This window comes from Takifugu flavidus, chromosome 6, assembly GCF_003711565.1.
Source record: "Takifugu flavidus isolate HTHZ2018 chromosome 6, ASM371156v2, whole genome shotgun sequence".
NCBI lineage: Eukaryota > Metazoa > Chordata > Actinopteri > Tetraodontiformes > Tetraodontidae > Takifugu > Takifugu flavidus.
The window spans coordinates 458794-483588 of record NC_079525.1 but is presented as its reverse complement, the minus strand read 5'-3'; the positions used below and the strand labels follow the sequence as shown (position 1 = coordinate 483588).

General features: G+C 47.6%; 1 protein-coding gene and 1 long non-coding RNA gene across 18 annotated transcripts in view; one reads left to right on the top strand and one right to left on the bottom strand.

Moving 5' to 3' along the window:
• Nucleotides 1-1855: 1855 nt before the first annotated feature.
• Nucleotides 1856-8366, bottom strand: LOC130527266 (uncharacterized). 4 transcript variants are annotated; one of them, XR_008950971.1, is made up of 5 exons: nucleotides 8114-8366; nucleotides 6394-6493; nucleotides 4880-5011; nucleotides 2519-4803; nucleotides 1856-2403 (listed from the first exon to the last, which is right to left on the bottom strand). It is a non-coding gene; the product is annotated as an uncharacterized LOC130527266 (long non-coding RNA). The 4 variants fall into 4 exon arrangements; XR_008950973.1 differs by having other exon boundaries at nucleotides 1856-2018; XR_008950972.1 differs by having other exon boundaries at nucleotides 1856-3824; nucleotides 4847-5011.
• Nucleotides 8259-24795, top strand: part of LOC130527259 (nuclear factor 1 X-type-like) — a 77440-nt gene continuing 60903 nt past the window's right edge. For 13 of the 14 annotated variants that reach the window (XM_057035544.1, XM_057035539.1, XM_057035536.1 and 10 more), the window contains exons 1-2: nucleotides 8259-8532; nucleotides 14208-14291. In XM_057035544.1, the coding sequence (XP_056891524.1) occupies nucleotides 8530-8532; nucleotides 14208-14291 (87 nt within the window). In that variant the 5' untranslated portion in view covers nucleotides 8259-8529. Of the gene's footprint in view, nucleotides 8533-14207; nucleotides 14292-17426; nucleotides 17631-24795 lie in introns of those variants that run through there. The other variant, XM_057035532.1, reaches the window with a different exon arrangement.

Sequence of the window (24795 nt, the reverse complement as noted above, 5' to 3'; positions counted from 1 at the left end):
TCTCTCCCAGCATCTGGAGCTTCAACAGAGTTTAAAGGGCTGGACATGTCCACACAGAGCCAGGCCAGGCACACACACACACACACACACACACACACACACACACTATCTGGGGCACCAGAAGGCCCAGGCATCACCAAGACAGAGGCTGCCCATTTTGGCACTGCGAGGTGGGGCTGCGCTGGCACTTTGGGGGGAGAAAAACTTGGCAAGGGTGTGTAGTAGGTGCTGGGATGAAGGCAGGGGAGGTATCGGGGGGGGTAGATGGGTGGGGGGGAGGTGTACATTCAGTGTATATGAAGGGAAAGCAAGGAGGGGTATGGGGGGGGGGCTGCTAAATTATAATGACCCTGGGAAAATGTTCATACCCCTGAAGAGGAAGGTGCAGAAACGTGTGTGTGTGTGCGTGCGCGCATGTGTGCGTGCGTGCTTGCATCTGCGTGTGGGTGCATGTGCATGTGTCAGATAATCCATATACTTAATTATTTGACTCATTATATGACTAAATTTTTTTTAAATTTACGACGAAAAAAATCTTGACCTTTGGCTTCATTTTTGAGGAGGGTGGCCCGTTGCCACAGCAACCAAACTTAAAAGATCGGAGTGACACCGAGACGTACCTTTCTGATTACAATTGCTTAAGAAGAAGAAGAAGAAGACACATATATAGGATCTAAAAATGACTATCACCCTCCCTCGATGCCATCTGCACCCCCACACAAACACCCCGACATCGCCTGTTGTCCCCTCCTTTCCTCTGTGTAGCACCACAGATGCCCATGTTGCCCTGCAACAGCTGTCTCACCATGTGCCCTACCAAGTGTTGCCACCCGATGGAGGGGAGAGGAAGTGAGGAGGAGGGAGGATTTGGGTTGAGAGGGACGAAGGGTGGGTGCTGAATTTGGAAAGGAGGGACGGGATCATGAATATTAATATTATTTTCCTTTTTCTGCTACTTCTAATGAGCTTTGCTTGCGCTGTACATGTGCTCATTGTGGCTTTTTTTTAAAATCACACACTTCAAGTTTCACACCCCGTTGTGTTTTTTCCCCCATTTCGCTTTTACCCTCGTTCAGTTCTGGATTCGTTTGAGGTGATGGCCAGCGCCCATGTTTCTCTCCCCCCGTCACCAGAACCCCCTGGAAGCCAGGCGTCAGTCAGTGGGCGCGTTCCCATTGGTGCAGCGGGTTAACGACATTCTTGGTCACCAATGACCAGGAGAGGGGCGCATGGTAACAGAGTAACTACCCTCTCTCCATGCCCAGAGGGGTAGTTTCAGATGCAGAGTCTGGTCCAACAAGTCAGGTGCAGGATCCAAACTTGATCAGCGGCAGAACAAAATGGAGGTTTTGGATGCTGTGCCGCCATTTCAGGGCAAAATATTTTGAAAACGCGATCCCGGCGGAAATAAATAGCCCGACGCCATGGCAACAAAATGACCCCGTTGATTTGTGTTTGTCTGAATCAGAAGAGAACATCACAAAATAATCAATAATTAACTGTACATTTGTGCCTTTTTAGAACACAATGTGTTTTAAAGGTGCCACAATCACAGCTAAGCCGCTCCAAATATTCAGCTAATTACCCAAAATTCTTTCAAAGACCGACATCTGTGCTCGCCGGGAAAGCCATACCTGTGACTTTCATTTTTATTTTGAATTTGGAAAAGTAAAGCGTCGAGGCGCAAAAGATGCCAGGACAGATGGATCCGAGTGCGGAGCACCATCCGAGAAATTGATGCCACCAACTCGTCCCCTGTGGTCGGTACTGCACGCTGAATAAATGGAGCCCAGAGCTGGAGTCGCCCAAAAAGGGAAAAACTAATAAAAAAAGTATACAAAAAGTACGAGAGGAGTTTTGAGTTGGTGGCACGGCGCCGTCCGTGTGTATTTGTTCTTTTAATTTTGAAGGGATGAAAGCAGACAGGCATAAAGAGGGGCAGACGTAGAGAGATCACGGCGTCGTGTACGGCATTGGTGGGTAGTGTGCCACACAGTCTGCCTCCTAAAGCAATAAATCTGAAACAGCATAATAGATAAATGCAATTCAGAACACAAAATACCCTGTGAGGGAAAACTAATAAAAAACTGAGTGATTAAGTGGAATCAGAGCTCTTAGGCAGTATCTGGAGATGGGAGCCGTTGCCATACAAAGACCAGAGCGGGCCAACACAACAGATGAGAGAGCATAGGGACGGGGGGCCGGGAAAACGAGGGCTAAAAGCAGAGGGAACGAGAGACAGATGATGGAGGCGAGGAAAGGATGGATGGAGGAGCGAGAGAGTGAAAGAGAGCGAGGAAAAGTGAGGGATGGATGGGGCAGCAGATCAGAGACATCCTCTGGTGTGTCTTGCTCTCCCTTTAAAGGAGAGCCAGGAAAACAGATTAGGAGTCCTCTCTTCTCCTGGGGGAGCGTGCACACACACACACACACACACACACACACACACACACACACACACTCCAATCAACCACCCTTTTCCTCACAAGCTAGTTTTTACGCAGCGCCTGCCGCTGACCTGCCCGGCCCAAGACAAATGCCGGTGCCTGAGTCACGGTGGTCTGCTGGAGAGGGTGGAGATGCTCCGATGGCCCAAGTGTGCTGCTGCTCAGACCTCCTCAGGAGATGGTGTCGCCCCCCCCACACCCCCCCACCTGTCAGGGACAAAATGTGGACACGCATTTAATAAATTACACACAAATACAAATATAGAGTAAGAAGTAGAAGGAAAAATAGAAGGAATACCTGTGTGTAAGCTTCTTCAGCACTGATGAACCCATGTGCACATCAATAATATGACCACCACCACCATCATCATCATCATCATCATCTCATCATCATCATCATCATCATCATCATCATCATCATCATCATCATCATCAGACATTTTGAAATGAACAGAGTTTCAGATCTAATCGGAAATAAATCAACAGATGAGCACTTTCATTGATCTTAAAGATTGTAAATTCTCACATTCTCTGATAGAACGTGTTTTTAGAAATGTTGTGGCCAGACGGCGGGTTAGTCTGGGTTAGTCCGGGTTAGTCCGGGTTAGTCCGGGTTAGGGTTAGCTTCAGCCACAACGCTCCTGCGGATCAACCTGACCCGAATGCTTTTTTTGATGGTGGGGAAACCGGAGCCCCCCGGACAAAAGCCACACAGACACGGAGGGAGCATACTAACGCCACACAGAATGGCCAGTTGTAACCGGGGATTGAACCCGTGACCCTTTTCCTGTGAGGAAACAGTGCTAACCAGGACGTGGACGTGCCACCTCACCCTGCTTGGGTCTCGAAATAAACCCGTGACTAATGGAAGTAATCAATCGGACACATTGGAGATGGCATCAGGGTTTCCTTTGAGTTATTCACAGTTAAATCACAAGAGAGGCTGCATTTATGGTCTGTAAAGATCAATTTCCCTGTCCTAAATCAACCATTTTGGGATGAAAAACCCTCTATATCAGCCTTCCATTGCAGGAGAGCTCTTTGTGTTAAGCCTCGTTTGACTCCCGCTCTATAAAAGCTGCCAGTCTGAAGAAAAGAAGGTGTTTTTCATGCCTGTATTGGCCTGAGCAGCAGGTTTTTTTAGCAACATTATCCAATATCAGAGCAGCATTTTTGTGTAAAGCAGTGGGGAAACTCTCTTACAGCTTTAGAATCTGTAGGTTAAAAAGTCTCCATGACTCTGTAGTGGGAATGTGCTGGGTTGGCAGCAGCGATGTGAGCATACTCCACCCTCCATCTCTTTCTCCTGTGCCAGGGCCGGGCATTCCTCTCCCCGCCATGGCCGGCGAGCCCCTCTTTTCTCCCCCCTCTTTCTTTCTGTCGAGCATAAACGCACAGAGAATCACTCCCGTTTGCAGCCATCCATTTCCTCCCTTCCTTTCTTCACCACCTTCTCCTTTTCTCCCACCTGCCTCCATGTTACCCCTCTTTTCTTTCCCGCCCCCCCCCTCTCGGCTGCTGTCTCATTCTGGTTTATTTGCACGGTGGAGCGTAAAAAAAAAGGGACGTGGACAGTGCGAGCGGGGCCAGGACAGCCCCTCTGTGTCCGTCCAGGACCGGGCTGAGATTTGTAATGCTAGACAACGCTCGGCAACGCGGGGATAAAATCTCAGCTGCTGCAAACAAAAAGAGCCTTGTTTTATACTCTTTCCCCTTCCAACCGCCGGCTGCATTTCTTGCATGAACATGCAGAGTTCTCCGGGCCATTTCTCTGAGCAAGACACACACAGGCACATAAAAGTGGGGGAAATAAGTTCACACAAGCTTCATATGTGGAGTGTGTTTTGTATAAGGCTGTTATATAAGGGGGGGTGTAATGTGTCTGCATAACCTCCGTAGGGTTGAGGCCAGAAGCATCCTCAAACGGGCTGCAGGCCCCCCCATTTCAGTTTGTGTGTCAGTTCCTCGCTGCAGGCGTTGAGACTAATGAGACCTTCGTCTTATCAGTTGGAACTAATAATTCCACCAAATTCTGCAGGAGTGAATTTGATCCTCTTTATTTCTCCCGTCTGCATGATGGATGTGTTTTTGCGATGGTGGTGGGCCCGGTAATTTTAAACGCGAGCACGGGAGATCAAATATATCGAATCAGGCTGCGCGGCCAGAAGATTTGGCGTTGATTTCTTTTCTTCAAGAGGAGAAATCAGGCCGGTGAGCATCTCTATGATTGACACAAATATGTCAACAAGGCCTGCTGGGGAGGGGGTTATTTTTTGGGTTTATTATTCAACCTTATATATTTTTGAAAGCATTTCCAGGCCTTCGGTTCAGCCTCAGCCCCGATTGTGTTCTCACCCTGCAGACAGAAACAGGTTTTAATGGTATTTTAAATAAAGTACCTGTTGAACAAAGCTCTGCCTCTGCTTCTTCACCTCTGCACATCAAAAGATGACCAGATTGAAGCCTGTCTGAGGAACATTCAGCCCTTCGCTGGCTCTCCTCTGCTTCCAACCAGTCAATCACGGTTTGTTGTCAAAGGCCTCTTCCAGCCGACGCTTGAAAACCTGTAATTTGGGGAGAGCATTTCAACCTGATTTGTTTTGTGGTTTGCAAAGGAGCATTTAGGGAAATAAAAAAAATCCACATCTCTTCTCGCAGTAAGATTTTAGGGAACTTATTGCCCACATAATGCAGGGTCTTAAAGCAGCGTGGCATCAGAGCCAATGTGGTCGGCTAATGGCTTGTTTAAGGGGCTGCGGTGAGATCCACCGTTCAAAGCTTTCATTCCAACAAAGTGCAGCTGTAAACATGCTCCACAAGCAAATTTCCAACACAATTAATTGGTTTTAAAAACTACTACAGTGTTCATGTTTTTGCAATAAACATTTAAATTTGTCAAACTTAATGAGCCGAGGTGATTTTTGAACAAACGTAAATTCATTCTTCAGAGCTAAAGTGTCTGAGAAGTTTTAAAAGATTTTAGATGATGAAATTAGGTCAAGCATATGGTGCATTAGAAATGAGGGTTATATTAATTATTATTGACACCACATTTAGAGACAAATGCGGCAGCATTAATGATTCAGTGTACAGACTTTTAATTTGCATGATGCAAATAAATTTGATATTTTACTTTGCCTGGTAGCAGATTATATTTAATAAAAATATGTTGAATAAAAAAGCCACTTCTGCTTTTTTAAAATCGGATTTCTGATCGTTTGTTTAACAATAAATTAGTTTATTTGTTTTATTTATTTTTAGTATTTTTTAATCTCTTTGTTTTACACTCACTCGATCCGTTTTTTTTAAATATGTAAAGGATTTAAAATAAACCCCCACAAAAGTGTTTTACATGAAATAGCTTTAAAGTTTTCCAAATCGTCATTTGAGACAGACAAATGACAAATTTCTCCCCTTTACGACCCGCATTTAAATGCACGTTTGCGTGAGTTTCATTTGATTTATTCCCCAAATTTCTCTCTGTCTCACTCGGTTTTTAATGGATAAATTGGGATTATTGTGGTTTAACCTGGTTTAACCTGATATATGGGTCGATCGAAGCAGCAACTGTTGAAAAGGTCTGCAGTTAAAACAACGGAAATTATTATATTATTATTGTTATTATATTATTATTATTATTATTGTTATTATTGTTGTTGTTGTTATTATTATTATTGTTGTTGTTGTTGTTATTATTATTATTATTATTACTACATACTGATACGTTTACATTTTCCTAACCAGCCAAGTGAGCTTTTTACTGGATGCGTAACGGCGCTACGAGCATCATAATTAGTGGATCATTTAGGAAAATGAATATTGTAAATTCCCCAAAAATTAGTGGGACCTTATCAAAAATGAAATGAGTTCACACACTGGGCCTAAACACGTTTCAGGAGGTCAATAATAATTATTATTTTAATAAATATTTGAAGGCGATTAAAACCTGTAAAAATGGAATTCCTTTTCTATGTTGAGTTGGTATTTTAGTCTTTTTCTAGGGCTCGGGGTCAGCAGCAGAGGCCTTCTCAGGCTCCAGTTCAGACCTGAAACACAGAAGAAGCCAGAAGTCTCACACCAAAGCAAACACAAGACTGCGTGTTAATGTGACGGATCCAAATGAGGCTGAAACAAAAACTTAAATAACAAATTCATTTGAGGATGAATAATTGATGTGGCCAAATGTGTTGAGAGGTCAACATTTAATTATTGATAAGGCGTCATGTTGGAGGAATGTCATTAGATGTCTGCGATTTTAAAATGACGAATAACGACGCGCAAAGAAAAGGATGGACGGATCACTTTCCACTGGAGAATCTCAAATAAAACAACAGCTGCCGTTATTATTCATAACCTAGATTCAAATACTACTGTTTTCGTCATATAGCGGGTTTCTAACTTTGCTGAGATACTTTTGGTGCCTTGAACCTTCCTGGGCACCTTGGCGCACCTGCAGCTCCCGCTGCTCCACCATCGGCTCCTCATTCCATCACAGGCGCAAAACATCCCAGTTCGGACCTTAAAATTGCGCAGAGGACCTAAAACAAACGCCTTGACACCTTTCAGCCGCTTTCCTTATGGAATTACAGCATTTCCAACCATCTTCCAGGCTGTTTTACGACTCCCGCGCTTCTCAGCCTCATCAACAGCAAACCTGCTTCAGAGATAGCGCGATCACAGGTGTGTGTGGGGGGGGAGTTGAAGCAACACACACGCACTTGTCATTCTTGGTCACGTCTCCTTTACATTTCTCACCTGCACGAACCTTCTGGGTACAGATTCTTTAGCTCTGCGGTTTATTGGAGTCGGTTCAGGCGCGGTTCGGCCAGCGCGCACACGCAGCGCCATACGGAAAGCTCAGCCACATGTAGGCGGTAGGTAGGGAGCCAGAGCAGCCCATAATCCTCGCCGCTCGCGATTTAGCCCCTGGTCCCTCTAATTCTCCTAAAGCCCCAGCTGCTCCCCTGGCTGCCCGGCTCTCGCCGTGACAGACTGCGCACCGCTCGCTTTATTAATAATTCACCCAATAATTCAGCTGCCGGCTGAACCCCCCCAACACACACACACACACACACACACCACACACACACACACAGTAAATAACTGCCCTATTTCCCCGATTATTTTTCTCTGTAAACAGCCCGCACGCTGCTGAGGTGAGCCGGATATTTGGTGGTCGGTTTTATTTCTGGGGCAGAGCAGCGGAGGGTGGCGTCGCGCACGGGGAGCTCGCACCGCGGCACTCGGAGACCCGGAGCGGCGGCGGCGCGGCGCGGGGCGGCGCGGGGCGGCGCGGCGCGTCGCTGTGGAGGCATTCTGCCGGCCGGCGAGTCTGGAGCGATTTGAAGACGCAATCGACGCAAGCTGTTCTTTCATCTCGTCATCTCTGAGGAGGAGGAGGAGGCGGCGAAGTACCAGGGGTGTCCTCCCGTTTAAGTGTGTATAATACCGCGTGTGTGCGCGCGCGTGTCTGTGTGTGTTAGGAACAAGAGAGGAGAGCAAGAGGGAGAGAGAGAGCGAGTGAGAGAGGGAGAGAGATACGAGCGTAAAACAGATCGGACGCCCGGCGGAGAGAAGACAGGCGCCTTTGGACTCGTTTTGGAGACAGAAGCTTTCGGGCTGCAGCAATTGCAGAAAGAAAATAAAAGAATAAAAAGCAAACTTACTTTGCATCACAATCTTCCGTCAGACATATATTACCTATCCATATTATTTTGGGGAGTTGGTGCGCGTCTCCGCTGGACACGGTCGCTCGCTGAAAGACGCATCTCGGAACGCAGACGTCTCCCTGACGCGTCGTGGCCGGACATGGACGCATCTGAAGCCAAGTAGCGGCTGACGGAGCCTCTGTCCTGCTTTCCTGCTGCCTCTTTGCAGAGTGGACCCAGTTTTTCAAAAGAGCCTTTTTTTCTATCTGGGCCTTAGGCCGACTTGTTTAAAGGTCCTTTTTTTGCTTCCGGCAACAGCGAAGAGCCCAAGTCTTCCTCCCTCTGCCCTCGTTCCCTCTCTCACTTTTTTTGGAAGCTGAACTTTTAAAGGAAAATGGGGCATTGAGAAGTTTGGCAGATCTCCCCGCGCTATAATGGTACGTGCTGTGTAACTCAATACTACCCCTCTGTTGAGTCTGTATAGGATAAAGTCTATAGGACCAAAATAAACCCACAATTGCATCATTTCATTGCGCTTGCGCAGACCCCCGCAAACTCTTTTTGCGAAGGTAAGTTCTGCACTTGTTGGCCAGTCAGGAGCTAAATCCGAGGCCAAAGATGACGATTCAACACGTGTGTGTGTGTGTGTGTGTGTGTGTGTGTGTGTGTGTGTGTGTGTGTGTGTATGTGTGTGTATGTGTGTGTATGTGTGTGTGTGTGTGTGTATGTGAGAGAGAGAGAGGAACAGAGAGGGAATCGTGAATAATTACCTGTACTTACCCTGAGAGTTTGCATGGGGAACTTAAGAAGTCGTTCCAAACTTATTCCGACTGTCTGCCCTAATAACAGCTCACATATCACGCGCAGCGCATCGCAGTTTAGCGCAGCGCTCTAATTCCTTTGCGCCTTTTGTAATTCAGTCCATTTTGCAACCTTCCAAACCTTGAATCTGACGCTGCGATCACGTCCTTAGAAAATACCAAAGAAAAAAACCCATAAGAGAAAAACCTGCATGAGATTTTTGGAGTGATCGGTTTTAAAACAGCCCCTCTCTCTCTTTTCTGTCTCTCTTTTCTGTCTCTCTTTCCCTGTTTTTAAGTCCAGTTCATTTGCGAACTAGAGGACACATTTTGGGGTGCAGAGGTGAGGAGGTCAGGGCGTCTTTGTGCCGCCAGAACAAATGCTCAGAATGCTAAAGAGACACGTTAACACCGATGAAACAATGAAAGCAAAGAACTCGGGTTCCAGAAGCCTTTTATTTAGCCGCTAAACCCCCCTGTTGTGCTGCATGGAGCTTCTGAATTATCATTTCCTGAATTAATCATCAAAAGAATCCCCATTCTGCAGCAATTACAGCTTGACTCTCAGTTTACACAATTGATGTGCTCAGTTTTTTAAAAAAAACCTGGAAAGGGATGATGAAATCTTTATGGATAAAGATAAATAATATGATGCGATATGAACGTTTTTATCAGCAATTCAGCCTCTTTGAACACAGCTGAGCATACCATTACAGTGTATTAAAACAGCTCTCAGTTGCTTCCTGATTAAATGGCCAATGAAGACAATTTGGACGTCAATTTTTAATTTTAAAATCTGTTTTTAATTGCAAACAAACACGAGATGTCCACAGTTCAGAATGAAAGGGGAAGCATCTCTGTTATTACATTCATTTTTCATTTTTAAATGATTAGATATTACTATATATACAGATGAGATGGGCAATTTTCAATTTTATCAATCAGACCTCCAGAGCAGATTCGTATAAATATTCATCTGCACATCCTGATATGGTTATAACATTATTATAACAGTGTTAAGTGTTATAATAGAGGTAGTGGGTGCACCTCGTCTGCACAACAATATCTATCAACTGTTTACACATTTCAGATGGGAAATGGTCCTTGAAAAAATGCTTCTATTGTTGTTATTGTTTGAGATTTCACAGTTACTTGAAGGAGGGGGAAAAAATAGTTCCAGGTGCAGAAACTGTCGGCACAAATCAAAGCTGAAAGTGTTGCCTTTGCCAAGCAGGGAGGTGGCTGTGAACCATGTTATTAAATCATTTCTGAGAGCTTCGTTTCAGTTGAGCTGCGAGCGGCTAAGGGAAGATCAGCGCGCTACCTCATTGAGTCACAGTCACTGCAGGCGTGCGCGCGCGCACGTGTGTGTGTGTTGTAATATAACGCTACGCTTCCTGGGCTTTGTGGTAAACTCTGCTGTATTAGAAGCATAACCACAAGAAAATCTCTCCATGGATCAGCCCTTGTGTGACACAAAGGTGCAACTGTAGCAGCCCAAACCTCATTGTTAGAGGCACAGACCCGTTGCGAGGAGGCCTTCACTCCATGTGGGTTTGTTATTTGAAAAGAGAAAATGTCTTGAATAAGGATTTGTGAGGGGAAACTTGTGCCGGTGGAAGCTCAGGCTTGTGGTTGGTACGACGCTACCTCGGTCGAGCCTGTTGAGCGGGATGAGCGGTTGACAGGTGAGGTGCCAGGCTGAGCGATCCTCTGGGTGTGTCACCACAAGCACAAACTTGTTTTGATGAGAGGATGTGTGTCTTTATCTGTGATTTGCCGGTGCTGCAGTTTCACATCACTTACTTCTTAAGTTTCACCTCAGTTGGCCCGTTGGTCCGGTTCCAGCCGTACTCCTGCAGAAATGTGGTTGAAATTAGACTTTTGATAGTTAGAATCATCTGGAATTACACTCTGCCTCCCGCTGTAAAGCCTCCTTAGCAGAAACAGCTCTCTCCATGTGCCCCATGCCTCCTCCAAAATCCCACAGTTTACTATTGTGTAAAACACGACTGCACAATTAAGCTTAATGCAATCTTCAGCACTCCAGCTTGGCTGTACTTCTGACCCAGGAAAACCTTCAGGACTCACGAGTGGAGGGAAATAATTAGCCATCGTCTGCTCAGCCATCCACCGCTCCTCGTTTTAAAGCAGCCACCAAGTTTCTTCAGCTTCTGTCTTATTCTCCTCTGTTTCCTTTCAACCCCCCCGAGACAAGAGGGGAAAAAAATCATATTTTTCTAACATTTCTCCCTGAGGTAGCTTTGGCACGCGCTCAGACGGCGGCCATTTCTGCCTTTCATACACTCCTCACACGCCGTGGAACAGATCGCCGGTGCAGCTCGCTGTCTTTGAAGTTGCTGCCATCTCATGCAGGTTGGCTGCTGGACCCCCCCCCCACCTCCCCCCATTTTGTCCCACGTTATTTTTTTAGCCTCCAAGTTGTGATGACAGCGACTCGTTTCAGGCACAGTGGTGATGATGATTGCGGCTCTGAAAGCCATGTTCTGACAGCACAGGTAGCTTTGGTTGAGGGTCGTGCTGAATGCGCATGTGTGTGTGTGTGTGTGTGTGTGTGTGTGTGTGTGTGTGTGTGTGTGTGTCTCGAGGTGTTGAATGGAGAGGAGGATCATTGATATGTTGCCATTAATGTGCTTTAAAATGGAGCCACCTGAGAAGTTATTCCACCATCAGGGCCTTTTATACACAAATCTCTGTGGAGGTGTGTGTGTGTGTGTGTGTGTGTGTGTGTGTGTGTGTGTGTGTGTGTGTGTGCGCGCGCGCGTGGCGGGTAAGTAGGCTTCTCACCTCCAAAGAATTTGGCCATATGGTCGTCAACACGCTGGGATATACGCTGATAGAGAAAGAGAGATTAAGAGAGAGAGAGAGGAAATGAGGAAGGGAGAGAGCGAGGGAGAATGAGGAAGGAAGGAGAGAGATAGAGAGTGAGAAGGAAAGTGTGTGTGTAAGTGAAAAAAATGAAAGAAGTGTATTCTCTTGTCAGCGGATGCAGCAGGAAAAGACATTACAAGAGATTCTTTCCCTTTACATTTGATGAGAAGCTACTGACCCTAAAAGAAGAAGAAGAAAAGCAAATTCTCCATCACATCCTCCGCATATTTGTGAAGCACCAAAATCTGCCTCAATTAACACATTTGCATCGAGCCACCGCGGTCTCCAAATAGGTCACTTTCTCAATCTCCCGCCTCCAAATTTTCCCACTAAAATGTTAATTAAGGAGGGCTTTGAGACGGTCTTGCTCAGGGCTGGCCATATGGGCCAGACATATGTTCTATCTATACGTGTAGTACGATATATAATTCATACACTGCTGCAGGAGAGAGCGTTTGGGGGCCTGGAGTTTTGGGGGGTTTACTACAAAGCCACAGTATGTTCTGGCCTCCCCAGCGGCAGGTACAGAGCTTAGTCTATTCATTATCTTCATGTTATTCTGCAGCACAATGGAACTGAGGTTCACCAACACCTGTGTCTTTGGCTGACGACATAAAACGGACCTTTAAATTCTTCTTTGCTGGTTAATATGAAATCAGAGCACGTTGTCGTGGTTTTTACCCTAACGAGGGCTCCTCGGGCCACGTTAAAGGATGAGTAATATAGAAAATATGTCTTTGAGCGGCGACGCGTTAACGAGATACTCTCAAATATTTCCTCACATGGTCCCAGTTGAACCAGTTGTCACAGTGCCATCCTCTTAGACACCCGTTCACCAGCAGAACCAGGCAGCAGCAGCCAATGAAAACAGCTCTTTCGCACCAGCAGATTTTTTTTTTTTTTTCCTTTTTGGGCCGGGCTCAACCAATCACAAGAGACCCTCGCGCGCACCTGACCCTGTTTCTGGCTGACGACAGCCAATCAGACATGCTCCAGCACACCTGACGCACACGGGTCCACTCGCTGGTCGCGGCCAGGCTCGGTTTGGTGCGGGGCCCCCACACAGGTGCTCTGGAGCTCTGCCACTGTCCCCGTTGCCAGCCAATCGGACGCACCATCTCATTATCACATGTGTCCTGGCGAATTTGGGATTTTGCACTTTTGTTTTCCATCCGCGTGAACGTCTGAGCAACTCTGCTTCCCCGTTCCCAGAATGCTTTGCGAGCTTATCAGCGGGCCTCTTCTTGAGGCTCAACAATGGGCGCTGTGTGTTGCCCTTAGGCGTCGGTTATAAAAAGAAACAAGAACTGGGGAAAAAAAAGAGAAAAAGGAAAACATGTTTATGGACTAATAAAGATGATTAGAAATCGCGCAATTGCAGAAAAATGGAAGGGTTGCAAGTGCAGATTATCTGTAATAAAAAGCCGAGGGGAGAAACGGGGGGAGAGGGAGAAAGAGAGTTAGCTGTACAGACCTCTCATTGCGAAGGATATGAATAGCCTTTGTTTTCACCACAACTCAGGGCTGTGTGGTCTGCCAATGTCTGGCTCTTATTATGGGGTTTGTGTCTGTGTGTCTGCATAAATGACATGCACGTGTGCGTTAGTGTGTGTCCGTGTGAATGCATGTTACTGCGCATGGGCACGGCGGGAAAACAACAATCCCGCATACGTAAAGGTGGTTATATTTTGCAGCGTTTGAGCACACGGGGTGGACGTCCTGGCGGTCCCGGGCTCAGCTAAATTAATGAAATATGAGGTCTCGGGTTGGCACAAGTGCGTGCACACGCTTTGTTATCCGTTAAAGTTGTGAAATGAAATAGGATTTCACAGAACGGCGCAGCGGCTGTGGGATTTGGGCTCCCTTCGGCTAAGTAGAGAGGGATAGGTTGATCCAATCAATGGCAGAACTGCAAGTCGAGCCCATTTCACAGCTCTGGGCCCTGCCAGAACCCTGCCTGCCTGCCTGCTTGACTTAGAATACAAATGAATCTCCGTGAATGCATACTCAGACACGTATGCATGCATGCCGACTGGTCCTTCCAGACAGCCTGGACGGGGGATTCATAGTCCAATAGCAGCTTAATGGACCCGTGCTCCCCATGGAGGAAGGAGATGAAGGAGAGGTACCAAGGAGCACAGGGGCATTTGAGGTGAACTCTTGTGGGGCAGGCAATAAAATCTTTAACCTGTAATCATTTTTTTCCCCCTGATTTTGGAAAGAGCGACAAAAAAAAAGGCCCGGTAAAACACTGACATATACAAACTGGCCCCGTGGTCAGAAAAGCAAGCCAACGCTGCAGTTACTGGTGTCTTGTGGCCAAAAAATTGGACGAGGGGTTAAATAATGACAGCGATGCTTTTCTATGACTTGAGTAATTAAATCATTAATTAAATAACGGGGTTTTTGCTCTCTTTCAGGCTACTGACACCTATCTGGTGAACAACGACCCCTCTCGAGGCCCAGGCATGCCGGAGTGTTTCCTGGTGTCCGAGACATACAGGGTATACACACACACACACACACACACACACACACACACACACACACAAGCATACATGCATGACAATGATGACCCACAGATCGATTTCCCCGACACTCAAACAAGCCCATTCCATTAAAATAATCTGCTCCTTTTATTGGAGAAGACAGATTTACTGCAGCCAAGAGGAGGCCATTAGCGCACAATAGGCTAATTGACACGTGCTGCAGGATAGCCTTTTTAACAGGCTCATACTTCAGCGAGTCGACGATTAGCACCGTATTATTGCTATTCTATTGTGAAACACGGGCTCTTTCCGGTGCACACACATTTTTGAGGGTTGCCCCTCCACTACCTTCACCCCTCCCTCACGTCATCACGGACGATGTGGACCCGGAGCGCGACCTGACTGACATGTGGCAACAGCGTGCTGCTTGAATGCCATGTTTGCTCTGCGTCAACTCTGCTGTCCTTCCGGTCCCTGTTTGCAGAACAAAGCCGGCACTGTAGCAGAAAGAAACTGAAATTAAACCTTCTTTTCTTTTAATTATTAGTCACAAGACTTTATCGGAAGTCCCCCCGTTTTCTGATTCGGCATCTTTCATGAAAGACGTCTAAAATGCTTTGACCACTCAACAGCGTGAATGAAGAAACAGCGAAATTGGCCCAGAAATCGTTTTCTCGCCGTTAAACGCAAACAGCGTCGCTGCGACGCCCCACGGTCGATATATATGCAGCAATTTCACACGGCCAACACATAAAAAGCAGCCGGCAAACAGATCCACGTAGTCCGTGTGTTTCTGTGTGACACGCTTGCTCGCCATAACAGCCAGCCAGCCACATCTTCCCGACCGCTCATGCCATATGTATCTGACTGGCATTCTCCCTCCCTGGAACGATCCGAAACAGTTTACTCAAACAATATTGACACTATTCATATAATAAGCCGTCACATGCATTTTCCATTCACGTACCGCACGTCCCATCTTTTGAAAGGCAACCTCAACCACCTGTCTTACGCGCTCAGCTTGCTAAGGGCAGCATCGCTACGCTACATCATTTTCAATATTTAATGGCCTAGCCACAGGCGATGGTAAACAGCGAGAATGGGCAGGGCCGCGTGTCAACAGGAGACCACACTGTGCTAACTTTAGTCGTACCATATGTTTTTCTTGTGTGCTTTTTAATAGTGAGCTCACAAACCGCTATAGCTGTGCGCACTTGAGGGGCTTTTCTACGCACACAGGCGGGAGATTGGGACGAAAATCCGAGTCGCAGATGTGAAACTTGTTTTTACGCTGAAGTTTGCGTACGTAGGTCGTCTAGAAGAGACAAAGTCACTCTCTCAACTTATGAGGACTTGAGAAGACAGAGGAAAGGTGGTGTGTGACACACGGAAAGGTGACCGTTAAATAGAAGTGTGGAGAATCAGGGGAGAAGAAAACCAGAGCGACAAAGAGGGAAAGCACACACAAAGGCTTCAGGGTTCGGGCCTGTGCTGTGGTGGGGTGTGGTTTGGAAAAGGCATAGACAATACCTCAATGTGCTTCATTTTCCTCCACATTTCTTTTACTAGCTTCCAGTGCCAGAATATATTTGACCACAAGATATTTGTGTTCTGGGACGTGTGTGTGTGTGTGTGTGTGTGTGTGTGTGTGTGTGTGTGTGTGTGTGTGCGTGCATGCACATATATACAGTACATTATATGCCTGTGTGCCTGTGGTGAGAGTCTAACTATCCAACATAGGCTGAGGTCTCATAAAGCTGCACAGCTTCAATCCCCTGAAAAACTTGGCATTGGAGCTCCGGGGTGACTTCAGCCCCCAAAACCGCACCCTTGCACGTACACCCACAACACACACACACACACACACTTTTCGAAAACACTCTCACAATGCTTACACACACTCGCTCCGCACACACGCACGAAGCCGAGGCTTATGTATAATTGCGGGCACTCTGCCTGCATATATGAGTTTGATTAGGCTGAGGAGCAGGGAGTGGGTGAGGATAAAGCCGAGCCTGATTAGAAACAGAGTGTATCGCTCTTGTACAATACAACTCACAATGATACTGGTTTGGACCGCTTTGTCCAAGTTCAGGTACCTTTTGTCTGCACATACATACAGAGGACAGCAGAATATGACTTGCGAATCTGAGGGGTATCAGGGCAGAATGCATGACCCTTCTGTAAAAGTTTCTGCAGCAACTTTACTTGTTTTGCAAGTCGAATGTCTTCAAGGAGCACAGGGGCGTTTAAATATAAAGATTTGAACACTGCCGTCGCCATGCGGTCTGTTGTGGGTTGTCCGTCAGACGGGGAACGTCCCTTCGCCAAACTGTGCAGCTCTAACTGTCCCCTGCCAGCAGATTAGGCCTCACGTCCCTCGGTGGCACCTTGTAAAGCAACTGCTACGCTAATAACTTTTAGCGGCGGTGTTTCCGCTGCATCAGACACCCTGTCCGCTGCACACTTGCCATTTCCATGAACACATGCTCCAGTTAAGACTTCAGGGGCCCTCCTCCACTTCAGACACTTGAACTGCTTTACTGCATGCTGAAAGCTTTGCGCCGTGCCACCTTCCAGCCGCGCGAACGCTGCAGCAGGAACCTCACATGTGGATTTCAGACCTCTGCTTCGCTCTCACTGACACGTGGGCTGGCAGCAGAAGATGTTTGGGACAAATATACACGTACATTTGTGAGGAAACATGCTGCCTTTACATTTAATATTGGAGTTCGGGAGTCATAGGCGAGTGTGTTTTGTTTTTCTATTCGGTTTTGTTAAGTCAAACTTATGCTATTTGTCCATGTTGTCATGTATAATGTGTTAAGACTGAAGCAGACGCGGGTGGCTTGGTCCAAACGCCGCAGTCATATTCGGGTTTTATTGTGAATAGTGACCTAAAAGGAGTTCACTGAACTGTGCCACATGCGCGCTCCCTGTGAGCCCCTGCAGGGTGGTCGGGATATTGCCGCTCGGCGTGCGTCCTCTCGGGGCAGCGCAGCGCCGATTGGTAAAAAGAAACAGCTGAAGGGAAAGAAGCTGATATTTTTGGTTAAAAACCCCGCACCGTTCGGTTCGAGTGAGGCGACTATAGGGAGAGAGGACGTTTAGAGAAAGAGGGAGGGAGGGAAGCAGGCAGGGAGGGAGGGAGAGAGAGAGAGAGCGCAGCAAAAAAACTTTCCCCTAAAGTTGGTGCGGAGCTTTCACTGTGAGTGAGGCGGGGTTACAGTCTGGACTGAGGCACAGCGGCTTTGCAATGCGGCACCACAGCGAACCTCCATCCAACTTCACTATCAGCAACTCCACCTTTCATCTCTAGACACAACCATGTACTCCCCTTACTGCTTGACACAGGTATGCAAACTGTCGCCTTCTTTCCCTCCGTCCTCGCGTCTGCGCCGTCCTTTTTCCGGTCTCGGCGCCTCCGTCGGTGCGGTGACCGTGTTGCGTTGCCCGCCGCGCTGCCGCTCCCGCCTGTCATTTGTTGCGTTTTTAATGACCGTTTTCCCAGCTCTGCTTTCTTTCCCCGATAGTGTTTAACCTCCCTCCTCCCTCTCTCTCCAATCTCGCTCGCTCGCTCCCCCTTGCTTTTTAATGGCACCACTCCAGCGGGCTTTCTTGTGCGTCTCATTGCGCATGGTTTGGAGAGAAAATGGCGCTTCTCCCCAATCTATTTTATATAAAAAGCGAGGTTAGGAAAGGTGGAAGAAGGCGCCTCTGACCTGACAGCGATTCGTGACATTTGTCCCACAGAAACAATCGATTATTCATCGACTTGATGACCGATCAATTCTGTTTAACAGCTGCGGGTTGAGCTGTTTTAGTTTTTTAGGCTTTCGGCTCCGTCGCGGAGCTCTGCCGGTTTTCTGCCGTGCTCGGCTCCGGTGGTGGGGGGGGGGGGGGGGGGGGGGGGTCCACAGGGTCAGCTGTTTACTCCACCGGAGCCGCGTCGCTCTGAAAACCACACCACAATTTCAACACTTTAAAAAGTTATTCCGGTTATTATTTTGATTTTGGGGCGGGGAGGGAGGGGGGCATCCTGCCTTCCACAGACTAAAGAGTGGGCGTGCGTGTGGAGGTCCCGGGCGGTGCGGCTGCGGTTTCACCAGTCCCGACGTCCAGATGACCTTTAGAGAAATAATGAAGGCAATTGCTGCTATTAATGGTAAATACCGATCACGCATCCGGGTCTGATCGGGGCTGTTGCGGGGAGCCGCTGAGCGCACGACACAAACTCAGCTCGTGCGCGTTTTTCAAAGCCGCTTATTTCACACAACGACTGCAAATGTGTCTTTTCTGCTCGTTTTCATGTCCGTAAATTTATGAACAGCGTGATAACCGCCGATGGTTAAAGTAAACGGATATTTTGAGGCTTCGCTTCACCTTTAGAGGTGAAACGATCACTTGACTTCTTCCCCGTTTGACTTTTTATTTTTATTTTTTTAAAGTTTAATATGCTACCTTAAATATTCACACAAACGAGTCGGATTTTTAAACATATATTTCGTGTAAAAGGGGGAGCCCTATTCTACATGAAAGTCCGTCATTGGTCATTGATGCAGCAGGTTTGGCTTCTGCCACAGTCGTGACTTTAACCTGCTCACTCTGCTTGTTTACGTCTTTCTTTTTATGTCTTTTTATGTCTTTTTTTGTCTGGTTAATTTACATGTCACCCAGCTATTCCTTTATTTACTTTCACAAAGAGCAAAGGTCAAACCATAACTGACCTTGTTCTTCCCGGTGACTCATCGCGGGTTTCTTCCTTTTTTATTTTTACCGGTCATGAGCACATATTTTCAAAATGAAAGGTTTGATTTTCTCGCTTCGCCGCGACACTGATTGATATTTATAGTTTTGGTCGGAGCGGAGTTGGGAGCTGCAGCTTTAGGCCGCTGCGCCTGTTTCTGCAGGATAAACGCTTCTCCTGCTCCCGGCTCCAAGTCGCGCCTTGAAGGTAAAAATAATATTTCACATTTGTTAATGTTAAGTAGCTTTCTCGCCAGTTGGCTTCCGTCTTTATTCGGAGTGGGGGCGGTGTGGGTTGAGTCACGTTTTTTTAAAAATGTATGCCTATTTAGAGCTGAAATGAACAGTAAGGTATTTTCTGACGCACACGCGGATTTTCTTATGCTAAATGTGCGGGAGCGCATGTTCGGGACTGTTCTGTAGCCATTGAACAGGGCGACGGCCCGCCTGCCTCCTTTCGCCTCCGTCCTTGCGTGAGGTTGCGTGTTTTTCAATGACATAAAACTAATTCCAGTTTAGAAATCGCGATCGTTTTGGCTTCGTGTGGCAAAAAAAAAAAAAAAAAAAATTCTTTCCAATAATTACTCGCAGGCCTTCATTCCAGATCTCCATGTGTTTTCTGTGAATGTTTTTCAGATTCAAAAAGAGAAAAGCACTTATGATAAATACAAAGTGATGTTTCTTGACAATTTTTAATTACTTAAATCGCGCTTCTGTCCCGCTTCTGTTCCTAATTAAAAATGTTCTCTTGACCTTTCTGCTGCATCTGAACACAGAGATTTCCAGGTCTTTTTGATGCCCTGCGCAAAATAACTCAAATTGCCTCGCTGCATATGCATGACAGACCCTTTACCGAGCCCGACGGTCTGAGGCATTAGAGTTTCCTTCTATTAATTAAAATTAATTGGCAGCAGATCCTCTCACTCGAGCGCCGCCTGGACGCGTGCGCTCCATATGCGCAGCACATATTGATCTGCTTAGGTTTGCTATTGCGGCTCTGCTGGCGGAGATCAGACAGGAGAGACTTGTTTGCGTCTCATGTCTCCCGGAGAAAGTGGAAACGGACCTTAACGCTCAGCTGCGGCCGGTGCGCGCGTCCCTTTGCGCCTCTGTCGCACCTGTAAACGACCCCACCCCCCCTTCCCACCCCCCCTTCCCTGGCCTGCACGGTCAGTCCGAACCTCGGATTGTATGCGCCCCTGCGTTTTCACGCCCGCAGCCACACTTTTAGATAAATCGCGCTAATGCGAGTGATGCAGCCTCCTGCCGTCTTTTGACTCCATTAGGGTCGTGTTCTCCCATCTCAGTCGTCTAAATTATTCACAAATCACAAAAACATGCAAAACGGGTGTAAACATTCTACAATATATTATTAATGCTGATAAAAGCTTTTCTGGAATTGCCTGGTGCGATGATGGAACCGATCAACCTAAAATGGCGCGCGTGCACTTTGCCAAAACGGCACCAGGAGGATTTTATTTTACGGGAGTTTCACATCTTCGCGATGGAAAAGCATTTGCATAAAGTTTTAATGCGCTTTGAAGGTCGTGGGGGCGTCTTTAATTAAAACTTTCATGTGCTGCGCTTCTTCTTCTTCTTCTTTTTTTTTTTTTTTTTTTTTTTAAATCGGTCTGGACTCAAGTCTCGCTTATCCGAACGGGACGTGGGCTGCTAAAAGGCCCATAAAGCGCATCTCTCAAACGCTGCCAACTCCTCAGGCCGCGCGGCGAACTGTCCGTCTCCATTGCGCGCACTTTCACGTTTCTTTCCACGCGCTTCCACGCAAAACAGGAAAAAAAACCACGATTCTTTGTTAGATTCCTTCCTTGGTGCCCAATTTGTGCCCAATTCCTTGCACTTTTAAAGTTTTATTTAAAATCCCCTTTTTTAGATAGATTTGAAGATCAAATGTTTCATTGAAATTTACTCGACCGTGCAGTTTGGCAACGCGTTGAAAGAATTCACGCCCGTACTGTAGCCATGCCACCGTCATAGCAACAGAAAAACAAAGCGTGCGTCTTTGGTGGTGGAGATGAAGGAGCATCATCTCAGAAAAGGACCATTTGAGTTTCGGGGCGCATGGAAACGTGTGAAGCCTCCAGGAGCACTTCTTCTTCTGGTCAAACCAAAGATCGTCTTCTTCTCTTTTCCGTGCATCAAAACCTTCCGGGTCGCTCTCAGGTTCCGTGTGTTTCACTCCCTCTTCGCTCCGAGCCGGTCCTGCGTCACACGTCCGTTGAGATTTCACCCCGGACCTGGTGGCGCAATCTGGCCCGCGCTCAGCTCGCTGGTCGCCACGGCGCCGGCGGCGGAGGACAGTTTGGTGCCGTGGCCAGCAGACAGGGCGAGAGCGGGCCGCACACGGAGCCAGGACGGCAGGCAGGCAGTGGGTTGCGGGCTGAACCGAGGGGTACATTGTGTTCCTTACTTATTCATCCTTTCTGCTGGAGGCGGACCAGATCCACCTTGGCCCGCAGCGGGAGCTGTAGGCAGGGACGGAGAGAATGGTCGGAGAACGGCGTGCGGGGAAATCTCCGCGCACGTCTGTGCCAGTGTTGGGAGACATTTTGATTGCATCTTAAAAGGAAGAAAAAGAGCGGGAGTCACGGCGCTCATGTTCGGTTTTGCTTCAATCGCATGCTGTTTTGTTCAGGTCTTCCACGACGGCTAACAATAGACGCGTGTGAGGACGCCCGAGGCTGCTGCGATTCCGTCGCCTCGTAGGTGAGGGCGGCGAATCCAGAGCTCGGCTCTTATCTGCGCTGTCGGTGACCGGCCGTAGAAAATGGATTCACCATGGCGAACCCATGCCACTGGCACAGCGAGGTAATAGGTGCCTGTCCTTCGAATGGATGGGCACGTGCATCTTTTGATATGTGTGTGAATATGTGCCCCCCCCACGCCACCACCACTGCTGCCACCAGCCTCCCGGGGTGGATTAGGCTGATCTGGGGCCAGTAGAAGCAGACGGCCCCTATAGCTGTCTTGTGTTTGTCTCTGATATCGGACCTCCAAAACGACACGCCGCGCACATGCAAAGTCTAAAATCAGACTGACCCCTCGTCAGAGAGGTAGATGAGCTTGATCGTTGGGGGGGGGGGGGTGGGGGGGCTGCCAGCCTCTAAACGTGTTTTACGCTGCTGTGTTGGTGTTAATGTGAATGTTCGGTTGAGCGCGTTTGTTTCTTCAGGTTCAAGGTGGAGAAACAGCGATGCTGATTTGAGTGCTTGGCGTCCTGAGCTGGGACGAGGGACTAACTTCCCTTCACCTTCATCCCCCCCCCCCCCCCACCTATGCAATTAGCTCCCTTTAGAAAAGCACAAGTTTGTACGGATTCTACATTGTGCAAAGGACGAGCTTCATTTGTTGTTGTTGTTATTTGTCTCAGCCGCTCTTTCGATCTTACTCCACCCCCCCCCCCCCTCCTCCGCCTTCACCCGTTATTTTTTTGAGGCTTCTTTTGTGAGGGTAACCTCTCTGAATGGGACAATGCAGCCTAGCGTGAAATTAAAGCTCTTAGTTAGTTCGGAGTCGCTCAAAAGAGGATTTTACACATGCATGCATTCATACACCCTCCCGTACGCTATAGATATAGCTAATTAGAGGAAGTACACCCTATGTCGAGCATCAAGGGCCCAATTAAAAGAGTAGGGAGAGCCGTGGCGCCTAAGAAGTACACGCCAATCAGGACTGTGAACGCATATCTGGAACTAGGCATGAGAATTTGATCATCCTAACTGTCTAACGTTTGACTAAAAACAGCTCGGCTGCCCTTGCTGAGTTTTCCAAGTATTGTCCGGGGCACAGGCTTCTCAGGAAGCATTAACAACTGCTGTCCAGTCATGAGAAGGCGTTTATTTTATCGCCGTTTATTTGTGTGCGCGCAGCGTCGGTCATGCAGCTTTACCAGAATTACCTGCGCGGAGAACTCAAAAAGGTGTGCGGTCAGTTAAAGCAGGACTCCACAGAGGTTGTGTGTGTGTGTGTGTGCGTGAGTGTGTATGTGTGTGTTGCACCGACAGTTTAACACAGCACACACCCTAAGGAGTAATTATTCAAGTATCCACCAGACAAAATATGTGTAAATGTATCGGATACTTTACACAAAGTTCCTATCTTCAATCACGGTTTTATCACATTACACACACACACACGCACACACACACGTGTGGTCAGAGGCCTGCAGTTACAGCAAGTGAATCCAGCTAGTGAGTCAGACTTTGTGGAACAAAGTATTCTGCTCTCTGATCACCCCCCCCCCCCCCCGTTCCCTCTCTCTCCCATTGATAGCACTGGCAGCTGGCCAGGGGTGGAAAAATCTATAAGGCATTGCGTAATATATCTTTACCTTGGTTGAACCGTACGCACGAGCCACAGCTGTACAACACCCGCAGCGAACGGAGCGCATGCGCGGCCCACGTGCGGGAGGAACGGGCTCCCTCGTTGGCCACCGTTCCGTGCGAACCCTCATCCGAACCGCGTCGCAACACGTCGATCAAGCGCTGCTGACACGTAGATTCCCAAAGTCAACTCAGCGGGACGCCGAGATCGATTTTTCAGGGTCTCGTGCAAAGAGAAAAGCCGATGGAGATTATACAAAATCTCTATTCAGTCGGGAACAGACATTTCATCTCGTATCTTTACGTTAACGGCCCCTGAAACGCCGGTTCCATGAGTGATGCTGGATACTTTCAGAGCCACATTAGAACAGAAAGGAGGATACAAAGCCAAAGGCTGGGCGACTGCCCGCGGGGAATTCATTTTCCTTTCTGGTTTAACTCGTTTCCCAGTGCTTGTGTGTGTGTGTGTGTGTGTGTGTGTGTGTGTGTGCGCGCATCTGTGGCTTCTTCTGGAGCCGTTGGAGCTCCTGAGTGAGGGAGTCCCCTGTTTTTATTGGATGCCGCTGTTGCTGACACTTGAACTCTGATTGTTGATAGTTTTGAGTATATGGGTGTCATCCTTGGAACGGGCTCATGTCCTGCAGCGATTAAAGAACATTCTACGCCCGCTGGTTCTGTTGCCGCCTGCCTTCAGATACTTCTCCTCTGCATTCGAGAATTCTCTCCCTCCCGTGTCTGCAAATTCGGCACCTTCCTTTCCACTTCTCCGTTCTCTCTGTATGTTTCTACCCCTTCTAGCAGCAAAGACTCGGGATTTGCTTCCCGCGGTCTTTGGCCACATGTGCAGACGGAAAAGTTTTAGCCCAAACCACCAAGATCAGATCGGAACCCCAAAACATGTTTACATCAACACTTGCTCTTTTATTCTAAATGAATTGTCTCCGTGTAAACGCCAGCAGGGTGTGTGCCGCCGCTTCATAATTGGACGGAGATTAAACGCATGTCAAATCAATTTTCATGCGCACTAATATTATCCACTCAGGCTGTAATAGAGGCCATCCCATAATTCATTCTCGATGGTAGTGATTATCATCGGTGATGAAGGCTGATAATAATCCTCCCAAGCAGGACGCGCTGAGAGCCAGTTGATTGTTAATGCACCACTGCCACTTAAACCACATACAGATGTGTGTGGCTCAAACCCACAAACTCTTCAGAGTGCGCTACCTTTTTTTTTCTTCTTTTTTTTTAACCGCGTTTATTTGCCTGTGGAAATTTTGCTGCAAACATGCAGCTTTTTTCTAATCGCATATTAAAGTATACGTTCTGAAGGGTCCCAGTGTGTGAGCGCCCGGATTGTGACGCGGCCACATTTCACCTCGCGTACGTGTGCGCCCTCACGTGTGGTGGTGCGTGAGCGCGCGTGCGGCCGA